General features: G+C 37.4%; 1 protein-coding gene across 1 annotated transcript in view; it reads left to right on the top strand.

The window, feature by feature from the left end:
• Positions 1-27,162, top strand: part of CEP126 (centrosomal protein 126) — a gene marked incomplete at both ends in the record, with an annotated part of 179,163 nt that overhangs the window by 29,328 nt on the left and 122,673 nt on the right. Inside the window, 2 exons of the mRNA XM_082844103.1 lie at positions 13,927-14,072; positions 21,170-21,281. Coding sequence (XP_082700229.1) covers positions 13,927-14,072; positions 21,170-21,281 — 258 coding nt within the window. The remainder of the gene's footprint in view (positions 1-13,926; positions 14,073-21,169; positions 21,282-27,162) is intronic.

The following is a 27,162-nucleotide window of genomic DNA, read 5'->3' as shown; positions in this document are numbered from 1 at the left end:
AGGTAGGATTGTATTGCTCTAAACTTCCCTCTTAGAACTGCTTTTGCTGCATCCCATGGGTTTTTGGGTTGTCATGTTTTCATTGTCATTTGTTTCTAGGTATTTTTTGATCACCCCTTTGGTTTCTTCAGTGATCTCTTGGTTACTTAATAGTGTATTGTTTAGCCTCCATGTGTTTGTATTTTTTACAGATTTTTTCCTGTAACTGATATCTAGTCTCATAGTGTGGTGGTCAGAAAAGACACTTGATATGATTTCAATTTTCTTAAATTTACCAAGGCTTGATTTGTGACCCAGGATATGATCTGACCTGGAGAATGTTCCATAAACACTTGAGAAGAAAGTGTATTCTTTTGTTTTGGGATGGTATGTCCTATAAATATCAATTACATCCATCTTGTTTAATGTATCATTTAAAGTTTGTGTTTCCTTATTTATTTTCATTTTGGATGATCTGTCCATTGGTGAAAGTGCAGTGTTAAAGTCCCCTACTATGATTGTGTTACTGTCAATTTCCCCTTTTATGGGTGTTAGCATTTGCCTTATGTATTGAGGTGCTCCTATGTTGAGTGCATAAATATTTACACTTGTTATATCTTCTTCTTTGATTGATCCCTTGATTATTATGTAGTGTCCTTCTTTGTCTCTTGTTATAGTCTTTTTATTTTAAAGTCTATTTTTGTCTGATATCAGAATTGCTACTCCAGCTTTCTTTTGATTTCCATTTGCATGTAATATCTTTTTCCATCCCCTCACTTTCAGTCTGTATGTGTCCCTAGGTCTGAAGTGGGACTCTTGTAGACAGCATATATAAGGGTCTTGTCTTTGTAACCATTCAGCCAGTCTATGTCTTTTTGCTGGAGTATTTAATCCATTTACATTTAAGGTAATTATCAATATGTATGTTCCTATTACTATTTTATTAATTTATGGGGGTTTTGTTATTGTAAGTATTTTCCTACTCCTGAGTTTCCTGCCTAGAGAAGTTCCTTTAGAATTTGTGGTAAAGCTGGTTTTGTGGTGCTGAATTCTCATAGCTTGCTTGTCTGTATAGGTTTTGATTTCTCCATCAAATCTGAAAGACGTCCTTGCCAGGTAGAGTAATCTTGATTGTAGGTTTTTCCTTTTCATCCCTTTAAATATGTCCTGCCACTCCTTTCTGGCTTGCAGAGTTTCTGCTGAGATATCAGCTGTTAGCCTGATGGGGATTCCCTTGTATGTTATTTGTTGTTTGTCCCTTGCTGCTTTTAATACTTTTTCTTTGTATTTAATTTTTGATGTTTTGATTAATATGTGCCTTGGCATGTTTCTTCTTGGATTTATCCTGTATGGGACTCTCTGGGATTCCTGGACTTGATTGACTATTTCTTCTCCCTTATTAGTGGAGTTTTCAACTATAATCTCTTCAAATATTTCTCAGTCCCTTTCTTTTTGTCTTCTTCTTCTGGGAACCCTATAATTCGAATGTTGCTGCATTTAATGTTGTCCCAGAGGTCTCTGAGACTGTCCTCAATTCTTTTCATTCTTTTATCTTTATCCTGCTCTCTGGTAGTTATTTCCACAATTTTATCTTCCTGGTCACTTACCTGTTCTTCTGCCTCAGTTATTGTGCTATTGGTTCCTTGTAGAGAATTTTTAATTTCAATTTATTTTGTTGTTCATCATTGTTTGTTTACTCTTTAGTTCTTCTAGGTCCTTGTTAAACGTTTCTTGTATTTTCTCCATTCTATTTCCAAGATTTTGGATCAGCTTTACTATCATTACTCTGAATTCTTTTTCAGGTAGACCGCCTATTTCCTCTTCCTTTGTTTGGTCTAGTGGGTTTCTACCTTGCTCCTTCATCTGCTGTGTGTTTCTCTGTCTTCTTATTTTGCTTAACTTATTGTGTTTGGGGTCTCCTTTTCTCAGGCTGAAAGTTTGTAGTTCCATTGTTTTTGGTGTCTGCCCCCAGTGGGTAAGGTTGTTTCATTGGGTTGTGTAAGCTGGGTCTTAGCCTTGAGATGGAGATCTCTGGGAGAGCTTCTTTTGCCACTTGATATTATGGGGAAGTGGGAGGTCTCTGGTGGACCAATGTCCTGAACTTGGCTCTCCCACCTCAGAGGCATAGGCCTGACACCCAGCCAGAGCACCAAGACCCTGTCAACCACATGGCTCAGAAGAAATGGGAGAAACAAACAAAGAAAGAAAAAAGACAACAAAATAAAGTTATTAAAATTTTAAAAATATATTAAAAATTTTAAAATATTTAAAAGTAATTTAATAAAAGACAGACAGAACCTTGGGACAAATTGTAAAGGCAAAGCTATACAGACAAAATCACACAAAGAAGCATACACACTCACAAAAAGAGAAAAAGGAAAAATATATATATGTATATATTTTTAAAAAAAGGAAAAGAGCAACCAAATCAATAAACAAATCTACCAATGATAATAAACTCTAAATACTAAACTGAGATAAACATAAAACCAGAAACAAATTAGATGCAGAAAGCAAACCCCAAGTCTACTGTTGCTCCCAAAGTCCAACACCTCAATTTTTGGATGATTTGTTGTCTATTCAGGTATTCCGGAGATGCAGGGTACATCAAGTTGATTGTTGACATTTAATCCACTGCTCCTGAGGCTGCTGAGAGAAATTTTCCTTTCTCTTCTTTGTTTGCACAGCTCCTGGGGTTCAGCTTTGCATTTGGCCCTGCCACTGCATGTAGCTCGCCTGGGGGCATGTGTTCTTCCCTCAGACAGGATGGGGTTAAAGGAGCATCTTATTAGGGGGCTCTGGCTCACTCAGGCCAGGGAGAGGGAGGGGTACAGAATGCAGGGCAAGCCTGCGGTGGCAGAGGCTGGCGTGATGTTGCAACAGCCTGAGGTGTGCTGTGTGTTCTCCCGGCAAAGTTGTCCTTGGTTCATGGGACCCTGGCAGTGGTGGGTTTGCCAGGCTCCCGGGAGGGGAGTTGTGGATAGTGACCTGTGCTTGCACACAGGCTTCTTGGTGGCTGCAGCAGCAGCCTTAGCATTTCATGCCCATCTCTGGTGTCTGTGCTGATAGCCGCAGCTTGCACCCATCTCTGGAGCTCATTTAGGAGGTGCTCTGAATCCCCTCTCCTTGCGCACCCCAAAACAATGGTCTCTTGCCTCTTAGGCAGTTCCAGACTTTTTCCTGGACTCCCTCCAGCTAGCTGTGGCACACTAGCCCCCTTCAGGCTGTGTTCATACAGCCAACCCCAGTCCTATCCCCGGGATCTGAACTCTGAAACCAGAGCCTTAGATCCCAACCCCCTCCAGTCCCGGTGAGTGAGTAGACAAGCCTCTCGGGCTGGTGAGTGCTGGTCAGCATTGATCCTCTGTGCGGGAATCTCTGTGCTTTGCCATCTGCACCCCTGTTGCTGCACTGTCCTCCATGGCTCTGAAGCTTCCCCCCGACCACACGCCGTCTCCACCAGTGAAGGGCCTTCCTAGTGTGTGGAAACATTTCCTCCTTCACAGCTCCCTCCCAGAAGTGCAGGTCCTGTCCCTATTCTTTTGTCTCTGTTTTTTCTTTTTTCTCTTTTCCTACCCATGTATGTGGGGAGTTTCTTGCCTTTTGGGAAGTCTGAGGTCTTCTGCCAGCATTCAGTAGGTGTTCTGTAGGAGTTGTTCCAAATGTAGATGTATTTCTGATGTATTTCTGGAGAGGAAGGTCATCTCCACGTCTTACTCTTCCACCATCTTGAAGATCTCCCCCTCAGTTACTCTTAATTACTACAGCTTGGGTTCTATTGTTAAAGAAAGTTATTGCAATGGTGGTTATTTGTTCTCTTCTTAAGAATATTTCCAACAGAAGAAAATTATATGTCATAGCTGTAAATTCCCAGGAAACCAGAACAAACAGTTTAGTATATGGCCATCATTTTATGAGGTGTCTCGCTTTGAGCCAAGGTGGTCTACATCTTTCATGAGGCAAATTGTACATGTTAAATAGACCCTTTTAATGTTTCTAAGGCACATTATTCACAATACACAATCTAAAAGTCTGTTAATGGATGAATGGATAAAGAAAATGTGGAATATATATACCATGGAATATTACTCAGCCTTAAAAAAAAAGGAAATCCTGTCATTTGCAACAACATGAATGAATCTGGAGGACATTATACTAAGTGAAATAAGCCAGACACAGAAAGACAAGTATTACATGATCTTTCACTTATATGTAGACTCTAAAAAAAAAAGTTGACTTCATAGTAACAGAGTGGAATTGTGGTTTATGGAGGCTGGTGGGAGGGTGTGGGCTAAAAGGAAAGAGATTGATTAAAGGATACAGACTTTCATTTATAAGATGAGTAAGTTCTGGAAATCTAATGCACAGTGACTGTAGTTAGTAATAATGTATTATATATTGGAAATTTGCTAAGAGAGTAGAGCTCAAGTGATCTCACCACACACACAAAAGAAGTAACTATGAGAGGTGATCGATATGTTAATTATTTTGATTGTTGTAATCATTTCATAATGTATACATATATATCAAAATATGTTGTAAACCTTTAATATATATACTTTTTATTTATCAAAAAAAATGTTTTTCTGTTGCCAAGACAGACCATGTTTCTTCTGTGAAAAAGGCTAATCCCAGGGTTAATGGGATGCAGCAACATACTCTTCCAACTCTGCATTCTACAATGGTAGAGAAGCTATCTTTCTCATTTTTATCACCAGATCCTTCTATTCCCACAGCACTTACCACAGTGCCTGGCACTTATTAGCATAAAAGAAAATCAGTAACTAGTCATTAACTGAATAACGAAGGAACTACAGTAATCATCACTACAATTGCTTATCAAAACTTTTTATTATTGGGCCTATTAGTTTAGGAGTGGAAATGTCTGCTTTTTGATCACATTCCATCTCTTGTTTAATTTGATTCAGTCTATCACAGGCTTTATTTCCTATGGTCCAAGAAAGGGCTGTGTGAAATTATTATTACTATCTATATATGTTTTATCCCAGAGAACAGGGCCACTGTGGAACAATATAAAAATTGTTGAGGATGAGGTATAAGGAATCATTATTGCTACTCATTATCACTTCTAATAATTTCTCTCTCTTTTCTTTAAAATTCCCCAGTTCTTCTGAAGCAAATCCCATCAAACTATGTTGCTCACCACTTCCTCTCTGATTGTAGCCACTTATAGATCCTCTGTGTCATCCCTTGAAAGTTTTAGCACCTGGCTCTTTTTGTCTCCCTACCACTAATACAGTGATTGTTCTTTGTAATTTTAATATTTGCCTAGACCACCCATCCAACCTGGTGACCTGTTATTTTCTTGAACTTCACCCAGTCAATGGCACCTCACCTCAGCTATTACCAATTACTCCTCCACCTCCAAAACCTAAATTTCAAGCATCTCAGTCTCTAATCTATACCTCCTATCTTTCCATATCACCTCCTCCTAGTACTCTGAATTCAGCAATTCTAAGACTACACCCCAGTCCACTTATCCTATCACCCTTTCTCTGTTCATTCCATGCCTCATATCTGCACTTTTATTCAAACTGAGCTTCTCACTCCATGATCTGTCATTATCATTCCCTTGCATATACCCTCAAATCCCTTGTAGTTAATTTCTACCTTTATAACAACCACTGCTCTGATTTCTGTCATCAGAATTCGTTTTGCCTGTTTTTGCACTTTTGTTTCTGGCTTCTTTTTCTTAATGTTGAGAGTCATTCATGTCATTACATATATCAGTAGTTCATTCTTTTTTATTGCTGAGTGGCATTACATTGTAAGAAAATACCATAATTTGTTTATCCATTTTCCTATTGATGGACATTATGTTTTTTCAATTTATGACTATTAATAAAGCTGCTGACTGAAAGATAATTCACATGAAAGAATCAATAATTAAGAAAATTTTTTTGTGGACGTGTGTTTCATTTCTCCCAATAAATACCTAAAAGTAGAATTGCTGGGTCTTAGGGTATGTGTGTGTTTATCCATATATGAAGCTGTGAAACAGTTTTACAAAAGGGCTAACCATTTACACACCCACCAGCAATGTACATGAGCCCCAGTGGCTTTTATAACCTTCCAATCCAATCTGTTTCATTTTAGCCATATAATAGGTTTTAAATGGTTATATTTTGCACTTCCTTGACTAGCCATTCCTGTATGGTTTTTGTGAAGTCTCTGTTCTAATATTTTGTTCATTTTTTAATTGGGTTGTCATTTTCTTCTTGTAAGTTTTTTAATGTATTCTGGATACAATTTCTTCATATCATAAACATAAATCCCCTAATTCAAAGACAAAGAGTTTCCACAGGAAAAGCAGTAGCCAAAGCAATATCTTGTGTCAATTCCCCAACCTCCAGTCCCCAAAGGGCAGTGTACTGAAGGCCAGACAGCAGTTATACATGCAGTGGCGTTCATTACAGAGTCGGAACCACAGAATTGGGAAACTGATCTTATGCATGGCTACTGCCCATCCTCCCCTCCAGAGAGGGAGAGAGAGGCATCCTATCTTTACTCTGGAATGTAAGCAAGGAGAGATCTCTATCTTTACTACCCCAGGTTGTCTCCAGGAAGAGAAACCTCTCTAAGCTTTACTATCCTGGAATGTCTCCTTATACAAACATTTTGAACTGGGCTGTAAATGCCTTCACACAGAGGACCCGGACTGTGTGGAAACATGAAATATTCATAGAGAATTATCTCCCAAAACCAAGACTCTGCCTTTTAAATGGAGTGTTTCATCCATTTCCATTTAATAATTATTGAAATGGTTTGATTTAGGTCTATCATTTAACTTCGTTTTCTATTAATTCTGTATTTTTTCTACTGTTTGTCTTTTCCTCCTTCCCTGTCTTACTTTGGCTTAGTAAAAAAAAATTTTTTTCAATTTTCCTTTATTCAGTGGCACTCTAGGAATTAAAAAATCCATTCTTAACTATTTAAAGTTAATATTGGATCATTTCACATAAAATATGAGGATCTTTTAACATTATAATTCTGTCTACCCCACCCCAACTCTGGCATCGTTTGTGCTATTATTGTCATTTCTTTTACATCTTTACATGTTATAAACCCAAAATACAATGTTGTATTTTTTTGTATTAAACCCTCAGTAGTCTTTTTAACAGTTAGGGAAGAGAGAATTAACATACTATTTTCCATTTACCCACAAATTTATTTTTCCAGTGTTCTTCATTCCTTTGTGGAGATCCATGTTTCCATCTGGTGTAATTTCCCTTTAGCCTGAAGAACTTCCTTTGGCATTTCTTGTAGTGGAGGACATCTGGCAACAAACACTCTCAGCTTTTGTTTATCTGAAGATAACTTTAGTTTGCTTTCATTTTTGAAAGAGAGTTGCACTGAATACACAATTCTGAGTTAAGAGCTATTTTCTTTTAGCACTATAAAAATGCCACTCTCTTGCCTTCTGACCTTCATGTTTCTCACTGAGAATTAGCTGTCATTCATATTGTTGCTCCCCTATATGTAATGTGTCTTTTTTCTGTAACTACCTTTAAGATTTTTTTAAATCATGCAAGTAATATATGTTTAATATAGAAATTTTTTTAATTTAACTTTTATATTAGAGTATAATTTATCTACAATGATGTGATAGATTCAGGTCTACAGCAAAGTGAATCCATTATAAACATATATCCATTCTTTTTCAGATTCTTTTCCCATAGCAGATGTTACAGAATGTTGAATAGAGTTCCCTGTGTTATGCAGTAGGTCCTTGTTGATTATCTGTCTTATATATAGTAGTTGTGTTAAACCCAAACTCCTAATTTATCCCTCCCCTGCACCTTTCCCCTTTAGTAAACATAAGTTTGTTTACAAAGTCTGTGAGTCTGTTTCTGTTTTGTAAATAAGTTCATTTGTACCATTTTTGAAGATTCCACATATAAGTGATATATATGATATTTGTCTTTATCTGTCTGTCTTACTTCACTTAGTATGATAATCTCTAGGTCCGTCCATGCTGCTGCAAATGGCATTATTTCATTCTTTTTATGGCTGAGTAATATTCCATTGTATATTTGCACCACATCTTCTTTATCCATTCCTCTGTTGATGAACATTTAGCTTGCTTCCATGTCTTGGCTATTGTAAATAGTGCTGCAATGAACATTGGGGTGCATATAACTTTTCAAATTATGTTTTCTCTGGACATATGCCCCAGAGTGGGATTGCAGGATCATATGGTAGCTCTATTTTTAGTTTTTTAAGGAACTGCCATACTGTTCATAATAGCTGTACCAATTTACATTCCCACCAACAATGTAGGAGGGTTCCCTTTTCTCCACACCCTCTCCAGCATTTGTTATTTGTAGGCTTTTTGATGATGACCATTCTGACCAGTGTGAGGTGATACCTCATTGTAGTTTTGACCTGCGTTTCTCTAATAATTAGTGATGTTGAGCATCTTTTCATGTGTTTATTAACCATCTGTATGTCTTCTTTGGAGAAATGTCTAGTTAGATCGTCCACCTATTTTTTGATTGTTTTTTTTTTTAAATTGAGCTGCATGAGCTGTTAGTATATTTTGGAGATTAATCCCTTGTCAGTTGCTTCATTTGCAAATATTTTCTCCCATTCTGAGGGTTGTTTTTTCGTTTTGTTTGTGGTTTCCTTTGTCATGCAAAAGCTTTTAAGTTTAATTAGGTTCCATTTGTTTATTTTTGTTTTTATTTTCATTACTCTAAGAAGTGGGTCAAAATATCTTGCTGTGATTTATGTCAGAAAGTGTTCTGCCTATGTTTTCCTCTAAGAGTTTTATGGTATCTGGCCTTACATTTAGGTCTTTAATCCATTTGGAGTTTATTTTTGTGTATGGTGTTAGGGAGTGTTCTAATTTCATTCTTTTACATGTAGTTGTCCAGTTTTCCCAGCACCACTTATTGAAGAGACTGTCTTTTCTCCATTGTATATTCTTCCCTCCTTTGTCATAGATTAGGTGACCATAAGTGTGTGGGTTTACCTCTAGGGTTTCTATCCTGTTCCACTGATCTATATTTCTGTTTTTGAACCAGTATCATACTGTTTTGGTGGCTGTAGCTTTGTGGTATAGTGTGAAGTCAGGGAGCCAGATTCCTCCAGCTCTGTTTTTCTTTCTCAAGATTACTTTGGCTATTAGGGGTATTCTGTGTTTTCATACAAATTATAAAATTTTTTGTTCTAATTCTGTGAAAAATGCCATTGGTAATTAGATAGGGATTGCATTGAATCTGTAGATTGCTTTGGGTAGTATAGTCATTTTTACAATATTGATTTTTCCAATCTGTCTGGTTTTGGTATCAGGGTGATGGGGACCTCATAGAATGAGTTTGGGAGTTTTTCTTCCTCTGCAAATTTTTGGAAGAGTTTTAGAAGAATAGGTGTTAGCTCTTCTCTAAACATTTGATCGAATTCGCCTGTGAAGCTATCTGGTCCTGGACTTTTGATTGTTGGAAGATTTTTTATCATAGTTTCAATTTCATTACTGGTGATTTGTCTGTTCATATTTTCTGTTTCTTCCTGGTTCAATCTTGGAAGGTTGTACCTTTCTAAGAAGTTGTCCATTTGTTCCAGGTTGACCATGTTTCGGCATGTAGTTGCTTGTAGTAGTCTCTTATGATACTTTGTATTTCTGTGGTGTCAGTTGTAACTTCTCCTTTTTCATTTCTAATTTTCTTGATTTGATTCCACTCCCTTTTTTTCTTGATGAGTCTGGCTAAAGGTTTATCAATTTTGTTTATCTTTTCAAAGAACCAGCTTTAGTTTTATTGATCTTTTCTATTTTCTTCACCTCTATTTCATTTATTTCTAGTCTGATCTTTATGATTTCTTTTGTTCTGCTAACTTTGGGTTCTGTTTGTTCTTTCTCTAATTGATTTAGGTGTAAGGTTAAGTTGTTTATTTGAGATTTTTCTTGTTTCTTGAGCTGGGATTGTATTGGTATAAATTTCCCTCTTAGAACTACTTTTGCTGAGTCCCATAGGTTTTGGATTGTCATATTTTCATTGTCATTTGTCTCCAGGTACTTTTTAAAATTTTCTCTTTGATTTCTTCAGTGAGCCATTGTTTATTTAGTAACATATTGTTTAACCTCCAAGTGTTTGTATTTTTTATGGTGTATTTTCTATAATTGATTTCTAGTCTCATAGCGTTGTGGTTGGAAAAGACGCTTGATACGATTTCAGTTTTCTTAAATTTACCAAGGCTTTATTTTTGACTGACCATATGATCCATCCTGGAGAATTTCTATGTACATTTGAGAAGAAAGTGTATTCTGTTGCTTTTGGATGGAATGTCCTATAAATATCAATTAAGTCTACCTGGTCTAATGTGTCATTTAAGGCTTGTGTTTCCTTATTAATTTTCTGTCTGAATGATCTGTCCATTGCTGTAAGTGGGGTGTTAAAGTCCCCCACTATTATTATGTTACTGTCAATTTCCCCTTTTATGGCTGTTACATTTGCCTTATATATTGTGGAGCACCTATGTTGAGTGCATATATATTTACAATTGTTATGTTTTCTTCTTGGATTGATCCCTTGATCATTATGTAGTGTCCTTCCTAGTCTCTTGCAACAGTCTTTATTTTAAGGTCTATTTTATCTGATGTGAGTATTGCTACTCCAGCTTTCTTTTGATTTCCATTTGCATAGAATATCTTTTTCCAACCCCTCAGTTTCAGTCTGTATGTGTCCCTAGGTCTGAAGTGGGTCTCTTGTAGACAGCATATATATGGGTCCAGTTTTTGTATCCATTCAGCCAGTCTGTGTCTTTTGGTTGGAGCATTTAATCCATTTACATTTAAGGTAATTATCAATGTGTATGTTCCTATTCCCATTTTCTTAATTGTTTTGGGTTTGTTTTTGTAGGTCTTTTCCTTCTCTTGTGTTTCTTGCCTAGAGAAGTTCCATTAGCATTTATTGTAAAGCTGGTTTTGTCATGCTGAATTCTCTTAACGTTTGCTTGTCTGTAAAGCTTTTGATGTCTCTGTAGAATCTGAATGAGATCCTTGCCGGGTAGACTAATCTTGGTTGTAGGTTTTTCCCTTTCATAACTTTAAATATATCCTGCCACTGCCTTCTGGCCTGCAGAGTGTCTGCTGAAAGATCAGCTGTTAACCTTATGGGGATTACCCTGTGTGTTATTTGTTCCATTTCCCTTGCTGCTTTTAATATTTTTTCTTTGTGTTTAGTTTTTGTTAGTTTGATTAATATGTGTCTTGGTGTGTTCCTCCTTGGATTTATCCTGTATGGGACTCTCTGGGCTTCCTGGACCTGGGTGACTCTTTCTTTTCCCATGTTAAGAAAGTTTTGGACTATAATCTCTTCACATATTTTCTCAGACCCTTTCTCTTTTTCTTCTTCTTCAAGGACCCCTATAATTCAAATATTGCCACGTTTAATGTTGCCCCAGAAGTTCTGAGACTGCCCTCATTTCTTTTCACTCTTTTTTCTTTATTTTGTTCTGTGGCAGTTATTTCCACCATTCTATATTCCAGCACATGTATCCATTCTTCTGTGTCAGTTATTCTGCTATTGATTCCTTCTAGTGTATGTTTCATTTAAGTTATTGTATTGTTCATCTCTGTTTATTTGTTCTTTAGTTCTTCTAGGTCCTTGTTAAACATTTCTTGTCTTTTCTCGATTTATGCTTGTATTCTATTTCTTAGATCTTGCATCATCTTTACTATCATTACTCTGAATTCTTTTTCAGGTAGATTGCCTATTTCCTCTTCATTTATTTGGTCTTGTCTATTTTTACCTTGCTCCTTCATCTGTAACTTATTTTTCTGTCATCTCATTTTGTCTAACTTTCTGTGTTTGTGGTCTCCTTTCTGCAGGCTACAGTGTTGTAGTTCCTCTTGTTTCTGGTGTCTGCCCCCTGTTGGGAGAGGTTGGTCCAGAGGCTTGTGCTGTTATCCCCTTGATAGGGGCTTTGATTTGTGTTGTGGTGATCAGATATTGCCCTAGATATTGAGCAGGGGCTCCCCTTTGCTCTGTGGTTGTCACTGCCCTGTCAGGGGTGGAGTCTGCTCCCTAGTTGTTGGAGTAGAGGCCCCCAGATCTGTTTCTTCACTGTGATTCTGATCTATGGTGCAAGGTAGGAAGAATTAGAGCATTCCCACTAGGAGAGAAGCCATTGAGTTTTCCTCCTTTAGAGCTGTTCACCTGTGTATATGCTCTGTTGTGTCCCCTTTCACCCACTGTGTGGGGTCAGAAAGTATCTGTTGTTGGCACTGCTCTCAGTCCCACCTTAACTGTGGGTATGCTGGTAATTGGCCCTGGTAACTCTCGGACATTCTTTTCGTCCAGCCACCAGTGCAGGTCTACTGAGGTTAGGTCCCAGTACTGCAGTAATCATGCACCTGGACCCACTGTGGGGACTATGGAGGCAGCTCAAACTCGGTCTGGCCCTACTCCCACATGTACATGCCCACAGAGCCCACAGCTGGTAAAGCCAAACCCATCCCAGATGCAAGAGCACTTGTCCTTTCAGATGTTTTGCAGACACTGAATTTAGGAAGCTGTCAACCGAGGTGTAAGTCCACAGTTTGTGCAGCCACGAGGAGAGATTTAAGCTCTTATTTCTTAGTCACATAGCCCCTGGGGCTCAGCTGTGGTTTCAGCCCCTCCTCTGGGTGAATTTCCTAGTGCAGGGAGCTATCTGCGCCCTCCTGGGACACCATGGAAAGTCCTGGCACCCACTAGCAAATTTCCTAGTGGGAGGCGTTATCCACACACTCCCAGGACACCTGGCTGGTCCTGGAAGCCACTGGCGGATTTCCTAGTAGTGAAAGGTTTCCGTGCACTCCTGGGACAGCAGGGCCGGTTCAAGTACCCACTGATGGATTCTGGGGTAATTCTTGAAGGATATTGTTTTGAGAAGTAAAAATATCCTCTCCCACCTGTGGCACCACACCACTACCTCATACCTACCACAGAGATTGAACCACTTGAAGATCTATGGCCCTACTGCCCAGAATTATAGTTCCTAAAATCTGAGTTATTGAACTAGAATAATGCTCCAGCCAGTGGAGGTCTTCGGAAGGATGGTTAATAGTAACCTATGGCACTGAAAAATTTAAAGAGTTCTTACCAACCACCTCCCAACCCCATGTATTCCAAAGAGGTACTTGGAGGTTTCTCTACCAGTGAGTTGTAAACTTGCTTCTTCATTTTTCTCATTATCCAGAAGATAATTATTGAATCACTCAAACACACACATTCTTATGAACATAATTAATTCTTTGAAATTAATTCTTTGAATATAAACTCAAATGCCTAGGGACAATCAGAAATAAATGAAACAGGAAAGTTAAGAAAAATAAAGATGGTAAGAATTATGGGCAGGTGTTTATAAACATGTGTGAATAAGAGTCCAGGGTTGCCAAATCTTTCATATTTTCAAGAGAAGTCGAGAATCAAGATTTTTATGTAAATTGTCCAGATTTTTAGCACAGTTCAGACTCAACATGACTGCCAATTTTGAACTTTTGGCTAAAAGAAAAAGAGAAATATACAATATTTTCCTGGTTACTCCATAATTTGCAAGACTGATTTTTTTACTAATGAGTTAGTTCTTCACATTATAGAAAATAGTGTAGCTTTTTAGAAAAGACTTTTTCCACAGCAGGGCTTGGGAAGTGGAAGGGGGACGTGTGTGCAGGCCTGCCCAAAATTAGAAAGAGCTTCATTAAAGGTCTTCTCTTAGTTGCAAAAGACCTAGATAAGGTTCTGAAATTACTATTTGCAAAGGTATTTAAATTCTTAGCAAAGGGCCTTTTTTTATTTAAAACTTGTTTTTTCTAAGTAATTAAACTTTTGAAATATGAAAACACTCTTATATAATAAATGTATTGTTTTGGAACTATTTTCTGTGTTGCGATTTTATAAACTTATTGTCAGTTCTGTTGTCTACCTTGTGTTTTAAATACAGAGCTTTTGAAGAGAAACGAAAACAACAAGAAGAAAGAGAACACCAAATCAGAGAACAAATACTTCAACAACGAAAAAAAAAGTTTGAAGAAGTTACTGAAAAATTCCAGCGGGCCCATATTCCTCTTTCACAGCGGAAGAGAACAGGTGCCTTAATTTCTAGAACAATATAAAAACAAAAAATTAAAGTTATAATCACATTCAGCTTGAGTAGACAATAAAATAAATTAAGAAACAAAGTGGAAATTCAGACTAAAAAGGCTACTATGCCTTTTGAATAACAGGACTAAAGTGAAATGAAATGAAAAATTGCAATTTGATATAGGTTTAATTTGGAGAATTAATATTTTGTTGGCTCTATTTGTAAATTTGGAAAGCACACAAGTTTGATTCTACTTAATACTGGCTTACAGTGTTTTGTCTTTTTAAAACTGATTTAATAAATAGCTTAACATAAAAAGAAAATTTAGCATTTAGGTTTAGTAAATTTATATATATATACATATATATATATATATACATATCCTTTTTTTTTTTTTGGCTGCACCACACGGCATGTGGAATCTTAATTCCCTGACCAGGGATCAAGCCCATGCCCCCTGCAGTGGAAGCATGAAGTCTTAACCACTGGACCAGCAGAGAAGTCGTTAGGTTTAGTAAATTAATGTCAGATTCATTTTGGCGTTTTGTCCACATTTTTGCTCAAATTCATATTTGAGAGACTGGCAAAATAAAACAAAAGTACAGAGTGACATAATCCAACAATCTAAGACTGAAACCAATTCAGAATTTTTAAATGATTATGTTTGATTCTTCAATATCACATCTATATTTTTTATGTCTTACATAGTAACACAGAATTAGCAACAAAATGTCAAAGCTTCAAAAAAATAGGAGAAGCAGAACCTTTATGTATTCAGCAAACATATGTTGTGCTCCATGGTACACAGCCCTGGGCTAAGCTGAGATGCTGAGATACAGAGAAATCTAATTGTACTCTACCATTAAAGACCTCACAGTTTATTTTGGAGATGAGAGTGATATAAACAATTAATGTCAATAAATATAATTGCTATGGTAGCAGAATGTGTAAAGTACTATGAGAGCACAGAGGAAAGAACACTAAACTTATACAGGGATATGAGGGATATCATCCCTGGAAAATTTTGAATCTTAAAGAATAAGCATTTTGCCAAGCAAAGAGACAATTTAAAAACATCCCAGACATAAGGAACAGCTTTTACAAGTAAATTATACATTGCAAATACAAAGTGTATCCAAAGCATAGGATGGGGAAAAAAAATGGATATAAGGCTAGAAAAATGAGTTGGAACAATTCTCTAAGAACTTTGTATCCCATGCTAGGAACTTTGTCTTTATCCAATATGCAGTCCACTTAAAGTTTTTTAACTGGAAAGAAGCCAGTTAACTGGGTCAATAAAAGATCTTACTGAAAGTAAGGGCAGCTAGTAACACTGCTAAAAATAATAATATCTTAAACATCATAGGGGTTTATTTTTCTCTAGTGTAATATGAAGTCCTCAGTTCGGCAGTCAGGAGCTGGTTTGATGATTATGCAAAGTCACTGGGAACACAGACTCCTTCTGTCTCTCAGCTCAGCTGCCCTCAGTATGTGATTTACATAGCTTTACCCTCATGTTCATATGGTAGCGGCTGAAACTCCAGACATAATGTCAGTGTTGTAGACAGGAAGAAGGAAGAAATGGAAAGGACAGAAGGGTATACCTCTGAGCTCCCTTTAAATTGTTTTCCTAGAAGCCTCCATCTATCTGCTTATATCTAATTGGCAACTCCATCTGCAAGGGAGACTGGAAAATATAGTTGTTGTTTTTTTTTAATGTGGCTGTATTGCCACCCCTAACAATATAGGGTGTGTCACCAAGGAACAAAGGGAAAATGGATATTAGGTAGGAAACTAAGAGTCTGTGCTAAAATTAGATTTGTTGGAAAGGTAATTATCCATACAACATGGAAGGTGAATTGAAGTAGAGACATATTAAAGTAGGTAGACTAGTAGTAGACTATTTCAGTATTTGTGGCAAGAAGTGTTAAGCTGCTAAATTAAAGCACTGCACTGGATATAGAGAGAGGAGGTAATATATTCAAGAGATATAATCAATAGATTCAGTTACTAATTTATCAAGATGGCTGGAAGAAAGACTAGGAGAACAGTGCCCCTAGGAACTAGCGCATAGCCTCACAAATTTTTAGCACTCAGTAAGGACTTGATTAATGAATCAATTATTTTGGTGGATGATGATATTAATCAAGGTTGCAAGTAAAGAAGAAGAATCAGGTTAGAGATAAAGATTATTAAGTTTTAAATGCATTGATTTTGAGCTTCCCATGACTCATGCAAATAGGGAAATCAAATCAACAACTAGAAATATGTATCTGAAACTTAAGAAAAAGATATGGAACAGAAATTATATTTAAGAGTCACTGATGAATAGATATATAGTTGGTAAAGGAAGCCACATGGAAAGGTAAGGTAAATATTGGATATAGATGCAGATTGAAGATAGGGCCTAAAATAGAACCTTAGTGCACACTAGCATTTATTGTAAGTAGAGAAATGAAAACTAAAAATGGATTTTGAAAAGTAGTTATCAAGAAAGTAGGATGGGAAACAAATCAAACAAAGAAAATTGTTATAAGAGACAAAAGAAAAGGTAGTTTTAAGAAAACGGATGTGGTCAGTTGTATTAAATGCCTCAGAGTACTCACCACTCATGAGTATCATTTGCCCCAGAGTGGGTGCTGACTACCCAAGGGCCTACGTATAGAAAGTGAGGAGTTTTAGTAAAAACAAATGACGTACACATTCACTCAATGGAATATAATGCAGCTATTAAAAAACTGGGAAATTCTTTATGGACTTATATGGAACAAACTCCAGCAGAGATAGATTTACCATAAAGCCAATAAGGTTTCAGTTTCACTGTCATGGCCTCTACATCTAATTTTATATTAGCAGTTTTGCAGTATTTTTTCTTAATGAAGCCCCCCAAATTGCATAGATTCATATCAGTATACATAATATTCTACCTTCTGTGTAAGACAAGAGGGAAATTAGAATATATATTAAGGGAGGAGATCAAGATGGTGGAGTAGGAGGACATAGAACTCACCTCCCCCAACAAACACATCAAAAATACATCTACATGTGAAACAGTTCTCACTGGAAACTGGTAGAAAGACTCCTGTGCAGCCAAGGCTGAAAGAAAGATCCACATGGAATAGGGTAGGAAAGAAAGAGAAGCTATCAGGTTGGGACCTGTGCTCCAGGAAGGGTACTCAGAGGAAAAGGGAGATTACACAGGCAGAAATCCTCCCTGGGGAGTGAGTGATTCTGTTCCAGCCACATATTGGGTACCCCAGTCCTGGGCTCCAACACAGGGAAGATGAGCCCCTCGGCTGGTTGGAGGGCTGGTGGGACTAACAGGAGGGCTGTGGGAAGCCTGTACTCGAGCTTGGGGGGAGTACGCGCACACTTGCTTACTCCCAAAAGAGGGCAGAGAGGCATATTGAAACTGCGCAGGTGGCTGACTGGTTTCCTGAAACTGCTCTGGAGCACACCGCAGCCTGAGCCAAGTGAATGCTCAATCCCTGCTTACTTCATGTCACAGCTCCACACTGGAACTAGGGCTGCCACAACCAAAGAAACAGCTCAGCCATGAGACACAGAGGCAATTCAGAACCAAAGTGGTATCCTTTGGGTGAGGGCAGCCATTATGGACACTTGCACAGGCAGTACATCAAAAGCAGCCCAAACTCTGTATGTGGCCAAACTGTTGCAGCCTGCCCCTGGTCACACACCAAGAGCTCATACTGGCCCCTCTTGTTTCAGCACTGCTTACATCAGGGGCAAGAGTGCTGGTGCTGGGAGAGGGGAAGCTCACACTTAAATGGAACAGAGCTAGCTCAGACCCAATCCTTCTGGGCTTCTGCTCCAGCAACTTGGGACCCGACACTGGCCCCAATAAGGCGGTGACAGCCCCTGAGCAGAGAGGAAGCCCCAGCTCACTCCTGGCTCTGGCCCTCCCCCACCCCCTTCTTCAGCCCCACATCCTTCCAAAGTGATAGCTGCCAGCACACCCTGAGGAAATACATGACTTGTGTTCATGTCAAATCCAGCTCTCCCACCAAAGCCACTGGACACACAGGCTGTATAGGGATGCTCCCACATAAGGACACCCCTTCAAGACAGTAATAGGTAGCTGTTTCACCTAATTTCATAGAGACAGAGACTGCTAAGCAAAATGAGAAGACAGAAGAATTTGTCTCCATTGAAAGAGCAAGAGAAAAAAACAAATAATGAAACAGAAATAATTTACCAGATAAAGAACTCAAAGCAATAGTAATAAGAATTCTAACTGAATTAGGGAAAATATATACAATGGACTATTAGCCGCAAAAAAGAATGAAATTCTGCCATTTGCAACAATGTGGATGGACCTATAGAGTATTATCCTTATTGCAATGTCAGAGAAAGACAAGCTCTGTTATCACTTATGCAAAATCAAAAAAAGAAAACAAATGAATGTATATTTAAAAACAGAAATAACCTTACAGATACAAAGAACAAACTAGTGGTTACCAGTGTGGAGGGTGAAAGGGTGGAACAAATAGGGGTATGGGTTAAAACAGGGGTCCCCAACCCCTGGACCGCGGACCACTACTGGTTTGTAGCCTGTTAGGAACAGGGCCGCACAGGAGGAGGTGAGCAGTGGGCAAGTGAGTGAAGCTTCATCTGCCACTCCCCATTGCTCCCCATCACTCGCATTACTGCCTGAACCATACCCCCAACCCCATCTGTGGAAAAATTGTCTTCCACGAAACCAGTCCCTGTTGCCAAAAAGGTTGGGGACTGCTGGGTTAAAAGACACAAACTACTATGTATAAAATAGACAAGCAGCAAGGATATACTGTACAGCACAGGGAAATATAGCCATTATTTTTTAATAATGTTAAATGGAGTATAATCTATAAAAATATTGAATATCTGTGTTGTACACCTGAAACTAATATAGTGTTGTAAATGAACTATATTTCAACTTTTTAAAATAGAATATATACTTATGTATGTTTGTATTCGCATAAACAGTGATAGAATACACAAATGACCAATAAGAGCAAGACTTCCAAATGTGTATTTTATTTTTTTGATTTCTGAACATGAATATATTACCTGTACAAAATATTAGATTAAAATTCTAAGAAAATGTAATGCCATGAGTGAAGAGCAACAACAAAGCTATGATAAATAACTGTTTATTTAATTGTCTATTGGTTTAGTTTATTCCCAAATTATGAGAGTTAAACCAAAGGTTCACCCTATGTGCATGATAGCTGATGCTTCCCCTTGCTTCGAAAAAGGGATTGGGAGTTCCGATGAGGTCAGAAAATTTTTGGAGTCAGAGAATGTTGGAGTTAGAATATTAGAGCAAAAGAACTGGAAGGAGGAGCCTAGTGGTTTAAATGAAATAATAAAGCCCGAATACACCATAAGTACACAAAAAATGTAAGCTTAAATTTTCATCAGTGAGTATGAGGTAGTGACTAGAAGGTCATTAGACAACAGCAACAAGAAAGAGTAATGGGTGTTTGTAAACTGTTTGTAAAACTACCTTAGTTTTAAAGGTAGTTTTTAAGTTCTCTTTGATAGAAAATAAATGGTGAGTGTTAATAAAAGCAAAGTCTCAGACTATAGTCTAGCACAACTAAACATTTTTTAGCAAAGCAGACAAAAAACGATTGGTACTACTTGTTCGCTAAGCTCAATAAAGTCCCAGTTCTCTGTCCTTTTAGGTGCTTTGATTACACTTTATATGAAAGGTCCACTCAGACTTACACAGTCACATTCCAGAGACAAAATTTACGTGCCTTCTGGTATTGGACCATCAGAAATGTTCCTGTTTAATAGCTGGAGCCAAGACTAATCAGAGATCAAACCTCAATACCATCTGTAAGGGTATAGGGTATAGACCTCCCTAGATTCTTATTCTCTGTTCATGCAAGGGTAGAGAGTGATTAAAATATTTTAGGAAAGTCCACTTAAATATCTTAAATTTCAACAAAGAACATCCATTTTTAACATTCATCAGGCTGTGCAACTGGCCATTAGTTTTTCCAATAAGGAACCATTTGAGACATTGATTATGCTAATTAGAAAAACAATCAAAATCTAAAGCTTGATAGTTTCTGCCTCAAGAGAATTGGCCCTTTATGATTAGAATATCCAGCAAACCATCTTGTAACTGTGCATTTTTCACTGGTATTTTATGCAATCACCCCTTGACTCTAGAGTTCAAGTTTGAACTAACCCATTCATAAAAATATACTGGTTTTGCTTAAACATTTTAAGGTAAATAACAAACATTACAATAGTGGAAAAGTCTGAAGACATGGGTTTTTTAAAGAAGAAAGGAGGAAACAGTTTGGTAGTGTCACTGGAGAGCTAGAAAGTCACCTATTCTACCTTCAGACGTTGAGTTATTTTTAGTTATTTGTGCCTCCCCATAAGAGGGCTGAAGGAAAAGCAATATCCTTTAAAAAGAAGCTATGTTTCAACTGAAACAAGAAGGTGTGTACCAAAGTGCACAATGGAAATTCTTGGGAAAGTGGATACTTATGGGATCTAGGGTTGGATTAGAGGTTGTGCAGAGTGGTATGTGGAGGAGTGTCCATATAATGTATGACCTTGAACAAGTTACTTAGCTTCTCTAGGCTTCAGTTTCCTCAGATGCAAAATGGAGATTCAAATAGCATTTGCCTCAAAGGCCTTTGTAAGAATTAAATTAGTTAATACTTATACAGTGCTTAAAAATAATGTCTTTAACAGTAAATACTCAATAAATGTTAAATGGTGTTTTTATATCTTCCCCTTTTCTTCATAAGAATATTTGTAAATTTTGTCAGAAGTTTATGGAACTATGAAATCAGATATCATGGAGTTTGCATGCCACACTAAAAAGGCTGGACATTTCTCAATGTTTCATTTTTCCAAATAAATATTCTTAAAATTGGTGATGATAATTTTGAGGTAACTGTTTCTTATTGGGGAATTGGGTGTCTACATTTAAAATATTTACACTATTCTAAAAAATATTTTTTACAAAAATTTTAAGGTAGTATTTTATCATTGACCAATTAAGTTATATATAAAGAGAGTGTTGAAGATGAAGTGCTTCTGTACTATTTGACCTTTATTATCCCCTTAGTTTTTCAAAAACCAGTTCCTCCATTAGAAGAGGCCCTCAAACAAATTCAGGAATCCAACTTAAAATCAGAGGTAAACCTTCCCTCTTCCCACAGACCAATAATAGACTGGAGGTAAGTAATTTATGATTATCATGTGTAATTTACTAATATATAATAATTAAATAGTTCTCTAGTTGCTGAGTTTGTAGGCCTTTTCATCAGTTACTCCTTACCTCTGTTTTAGAGTTTACTATTTTATTTTCACACATTGAATTGAGGTAGAGTACAATATAAGCTGCTTCAAGAGTAAGGAATTTTAATTTGTTGTCTTTGGTATTACAATGCTGCCTATGTTAGTACTTTTCTATGGGAATTATCATAAAACCCATTTAAAAATATTGATATTGGTTTTACTGAGAGAAAAAAAATTTGAGTTGTAATGATATAAATTTAGGTAAGAGGAGTAACTTTATGGTAGAAATGAGTTTTTCCTCACTGAAAATCTTTCCTGGATATCTTTAAAAAGCTACAGTCCCTCCTGGTTCCTCTCCAGGTTAGTTTAAATGAATTATCTTGAAGCAATAGGATGGACCAGCCAACCAGAGAGTACCCTCTGACATCCTGTATTTTCCATTTATTTATTATAAATGTTTCTTGAACCTACTATGTACATAGCATTATATCAGGCATTGAGAAGGGGATATGGAGAAGTGTAATATTCAAAAATATAATCCCAAGAGTATAATCTAGGAGAGAAGTAAAATAATGCTTCAAAAAGTATAGAACAGTACCAAATGGGTAATGATAATAATATTTAATATTAATTTATGTAATGATGTCTACAATTCATATGTAATTTATGTTAATATTTTACCTGTTTATAATGTTATTTACTAAAGTACTTCCATTTTTAGAATACCTGTGGCAAATAGTTCCCTTGATCAGATCTAAGAACAATTAAATTCATTCAGTCTTTATTATAGTTCAAGAAAGACTTCATGGAATAAAAACTCTTCAGCAAACCTTTGAAGAAAATAGGAGTTAATCATGAAACAAGTGGATAGTTGGTATTCCAGACAGAGGGATGAGCATGTGGAAAGGTCAAGAGTAACAGAAGGAATGGTGTGTTCTAGGAGTCAAAGATGGCTGAATAATAGAATGCAGAATACCAATAGCTCACTAGATGTGAGATTGAAGAGGTAAATGACCTACATGCTAAGGAATATAAACTTTATCCTGAGCATTTAGGAGAAGTTAAGGATTTGAGCAGATGGGAGATAAGATCAACTTTTCTTTTTTAACATATCTTTCCAATCTATTTTGAACAAGTGTTGATAACTGATTGAAAGAGGACAAAACAGGAGGCTATTTCAATATATGTAATTGAAATTATATGGGTCTAGAGCTCAAGAGAAAGATCTAGGCTTAAGACATTTGAAGCCAAAACAATGGATGAGATCACCTGTGGAGATTATATACTATGACAACAGAACTAGGTTAGAACACTAAAGAACAGTAACATTTAAGGAAGTGAAAAAAAGAGAAGCCTACAGATAGGAACAGAATGGTTGATACAGGACTATATAGTGAGAGAAGGTAGAACTAAGGAAATACAGACTTTCATGGGGAAAAAAGCAGTTTACAGAGATCAAATGGCTTCTAGGGAATCAGTAAAATAAAAAGTTTGTATCAGGATACTAGCAGAAAACATGTAATGTTTAAAAGGGGTAATGAAAAAAGGTTAGTAAGGAGACTGGGAAGCCAACAGTGGATGATGAAGCAACCCTAGAACTGACAACAAAGTCAGTATTACCAGCACAGACCTGAACTGAAAAGAGCTATAGCTATACGAGAGGGCTGCTAGGTAGAGTAACATTGCCACTACTAAACCAAGCCCAGAAGAGAGGAAGCCAGAGGAACAAAGTCAGCCATAAATCAAAAGGCAAGGGATCATTTGGTCTCTGCCTAGCAGAGACAAGTTGAGAAGTATGGGAAGTGAATCAGGAGGGGCAAAGAAAAAATATCCAGCTTAGAGGCAATGTGTCCACTATACTTCACAACAAAAAAGTCACACTGGCAACTTTTGTCAGAGAAATTTCAGTGGAGGGATAGGGACAGAAAAGAGATTGTGATGAGTTGGAAAGAAATGGAGAGCAAGAAAGAAAAAATACCAAGTGTAGCTTGGCTGTGAAAGGAAAAGAACTGTAGAACAATAGCCAGAGGGGATATAGGGCCAAGATATGGCTTTTTCCCTTAAGATGGAAGAGATGTTATCATGTTTAAATATGGATGTCAAACTGATGAGTAACAGAATTGCAGTCTAGAAAAGTAGAGAATAAAAATGTTAAGTGTCTTAAGTACCTATTATTTGGACATTGATTAACAAGGGTTATACATATGAAAGAGATATGGTCCTCTGCCCAAGAAGGGTTTGCAGTTACATTATAATACTCTTTAATGGTAGTTACAGTTACAGAAATACTAGCAAAATGATAAAGAATTATGAAATTTGACGTTGGAGAGGAGACTTAAAGGATGAGTACCAGTTGTCTTCTAAAGTAGCATAGGTTGATTTTAGGCATGTTCAGGCCTACATTGTTGTAAAAGACAAAGACATCTAAGGAAATAGAACTTGTTCAGAGTGACAGGACTGTAGTATGTGTTGCTGGTAGGACAGGAGATTATGTAGAAATGTAGATTGAGATCAGATATGAAATGCTTTTATGTCAAGGAACTTTTAATTTCTATCCTATAACTAGTAGAGAATCAGTGGAGGTTTTTAAGCATGAAGTGAATAATCCTCTTTATTATTATTGAAAGATAATTGGTATGAATGTTGGAGAATGAAAAGAGTGGAAAGAAATTGGAAGCAAGGAGACTAAAAAAACTTAATGGGCTAATCCAAGGGATAGATCATTACTGCCTAAACTAAAATAGTACTATTTTGTATAGTGAGAAAAGGATAAATCTGACAAAGAATAAAAATATTTTCAGTGGTTAGAAGGAAAAGATGAGAGAAGAAAAAATGAAAATGCCTTTTCACAGCAGAGAAGAGACATAAATAAGAGTTTAAGAATATTGATCAAATAGAAGTGTAAGAATTGGAGTAGGGAAGGTGGGAGATGAAGAGGATGTGAGCTTACCTCCCCTGACAAAGAATTCAAAAATACATCCACATGTGGAAAAATTCTAATGGAAAACTAACTGGAAACATGTAGAAGGACTCCTATACAACCAAGGCTGTAAGAAAGATACACATGTAATTGGCTAGGATGGCAAGAAAAGCATCAGGTAAGAGGCCTGTGCCTCTGGGAGAGGACTAAGAGGAAAAGGGAGATCACACAGGCAGACATTCACCCTGGGAAGTGAGTGGGTCAAGCCACAGGCTGGACGTCCCCCTCCTGGGGTCCTACATATAGGAGACAAGCCCCTTTGGCTGCTTGGAGAACCACTGAAAGGCTAGAGAAGCCTAGACTCCACTCATGAGGAGTGTGCAAGTGTTAGCTTACCACCAGACAGGGCAGAGAGAGGTGTGCCCTCATGGCTGCTGCCTTGCAACAACCCCCAGTCTGAGCCGAGTGAATGTCAAGCCCTGCTCACTCCAAGCCACAGCTTGGCCCTGGATCTAGGCCAGACAGGACCTGGGAAAAGACTCAATCTAAAGATGCAGAGGCTACCTAGGGCCTGGGGTGTGGTCTAAGTGGAACAGTGTCCATTGTTGGCAGTTACTTAAACAGCACCCCAGAAGCAGCCCAGACTTCTGATGGCAGTGCAGGTGCTTGAACTCCCATGACCACCATTCCATGCTCCCCAGTTCCAGACAAGCAAACGCTCCAACCCCTCCCACTCCATGCCATAGCCTTACACTAGATCTGGGACAATCACAACAGGGGAAAAGATGCAAACTTAGGCTACATCTGAGTGGAGTCACAGATGCCTACAGGGCAGCATATCAGCCCTCTATAAGCACCTGAGCCCCATTTGCTTCAGCACTCCCCACCTTTGGGTCAAAGGCCCAGTGCAAGAAGAAGGAAAAACACACACTTAAAGGAAGCAGAACCAGCTTGAGCCGAAATCTCAGGGCCTCTGCTCCAGCAACTTCAGAGCAGATCTCACCCCTGACAGGGCAGTAATGGCCACTAAGCAGAGTGGAAGTACATCTCACGCCCCACACAGGCTCTAACTCCTCCATTACTAGCCACATTCCCTACCAAGGTGATAGAGGCCAGCATACCATGAGGAAAGATATGACTGGCATCCACATCAAATCCACCAAATGCACTGGGCACACACAGTCTGCATAGGGACACACCCACATAAGAACACCCCTTCAAGACCACAATAGGTAACTGTTTCACCCAAAATCATAGAGATACAGAAAGTTAAATACAGTAAAAAGGCAGAGGAACCTGCAACCTAAGATTGTCTACCCAGCAAGATTATCATTTAGAATAGAAGGTGAGATAAAGAACTTCTCAGACAAGCAAAAACTAAAAGAATTCAGCAATACTAAACCTACCCTAAAAGAAATGTTGATGGGTCTTCTCAAAATGGAAAAGAAGTAAGAATCTATCAGAAAGGGAAAAATCCCAATAGGAAAGACATATGTATGGGGATTGAAGATCACTTAAATAAGCCAGTACATAGATTAAAAGACAAAAAGTTGTAAAAGCAACTCCTACTACGATAAATACTTATGGGATAAACATGAAGCTGTAAAAAATACATCAAAAACAAAATATGGGGGAGGGGAGTAAACAACGTAGATCTTTTAGAATGTGTTCAAAGTTAAATGACTATGAGTTCAAAGCAAGTAGATATAATCATGAGTTAACATATATGAACCCCATGGTAACCACAAAGCAAAAACCTACAATAGATACACAACAACCAAAAAGAAAGAAACTCAAGCATACTACAAAAGAATATCATCAAACCATAATGGGAGAAACAAAAAGAAGAAATCAACAGAGGAAAAAATACAAAACAACTGGAAAACAAGTAATAAAATGGCAATAAGTACATACCTATCAATAAATTACTCTAAATATCAATGGATTAATGCTTTAATCAAAAGACATAGGATAGCTGATTGGTTAAAAAAAAAAAAGAACAAGACCCTTCAATATGCTGCCTACAAGAGACTCACTTCAGGGCAAAAGACACAAACAAACTGAAAGTAAGGGGATAGAAAAGGATATTTCATGCAAATGGAAATGACAAGAAAGCAGGGCTAGCAATACTCTTATCAGACAAAATAAAACAGAGGCTATAATGAAAGACAAAAAGAGCATTATATAATGATTAAAAGGGATCAATACAAGAAGAGGATATATACACTTTAACATATACACACCCAATACAGGAGCAACTAAATGTATAAAGAAAATACTAACAGACATAAAGGGAGAAATTGACAATAGTACAATAATTGTAGGAGACTTTAACACCCCATGGATATCAATGGACAAATCATCTAGAAAGAAAATCAATAAGGCAATAGTGGTCCTAAATGACACAGCATGACTAGTTGGACTTAACTGATATCTTCAGGACATTTCATCCAAAACCAGCAGAATACACATTCTTTTCAAGTGCACATGCAATGTTCTCCAGGATATATCACATACTAGGTCACAAAACAAGCCTCAACAAATTTAAGAGGATAGACATTATATCAAGCATTTCTTTCAACCTCAGTGGTATCAATTAGAAATCAACTACAGAAAGAAAAACAGAAAAGAACAAACACATGGAGACTAAACAACATGCAACTAAATACCAAGGGTCAATGATGAAATCAAAGAGTAAATCAGAAAATACCTCAAAACAAATGAAAGTAGAAAACAACTTTCCAAAATTTGGGGGATACAGCAAAAGCAGTTCTAAGAAGGAAATTCATAGCAAAACAGGCCTTCCTCGAGAAATAAGGAAAATCTCAAACAACCTAACCTACCATGTAAAAGAATTAGACAAAGAACAAACAAGGCCCAAAGTCAGCAGAAGGAAGGAA

This window comes from Leucopleurus acutus, assembly GCF_964270905.1.
Source record: "Leucopleurus acutus genome assembly, chromosome: 8".
Lineage (NCBI taxonomy): Eukaryota > Metazoa > Chordata > Mammalia > Artiodactyla > Delphinidae > Leucopleurus > Leucopleurus acutus.
The sequence above is the reverse complement of the archived record's forward strand: the minus strand, read 5'-3'. Positions and strand labels throughout refer to the sequence as shown.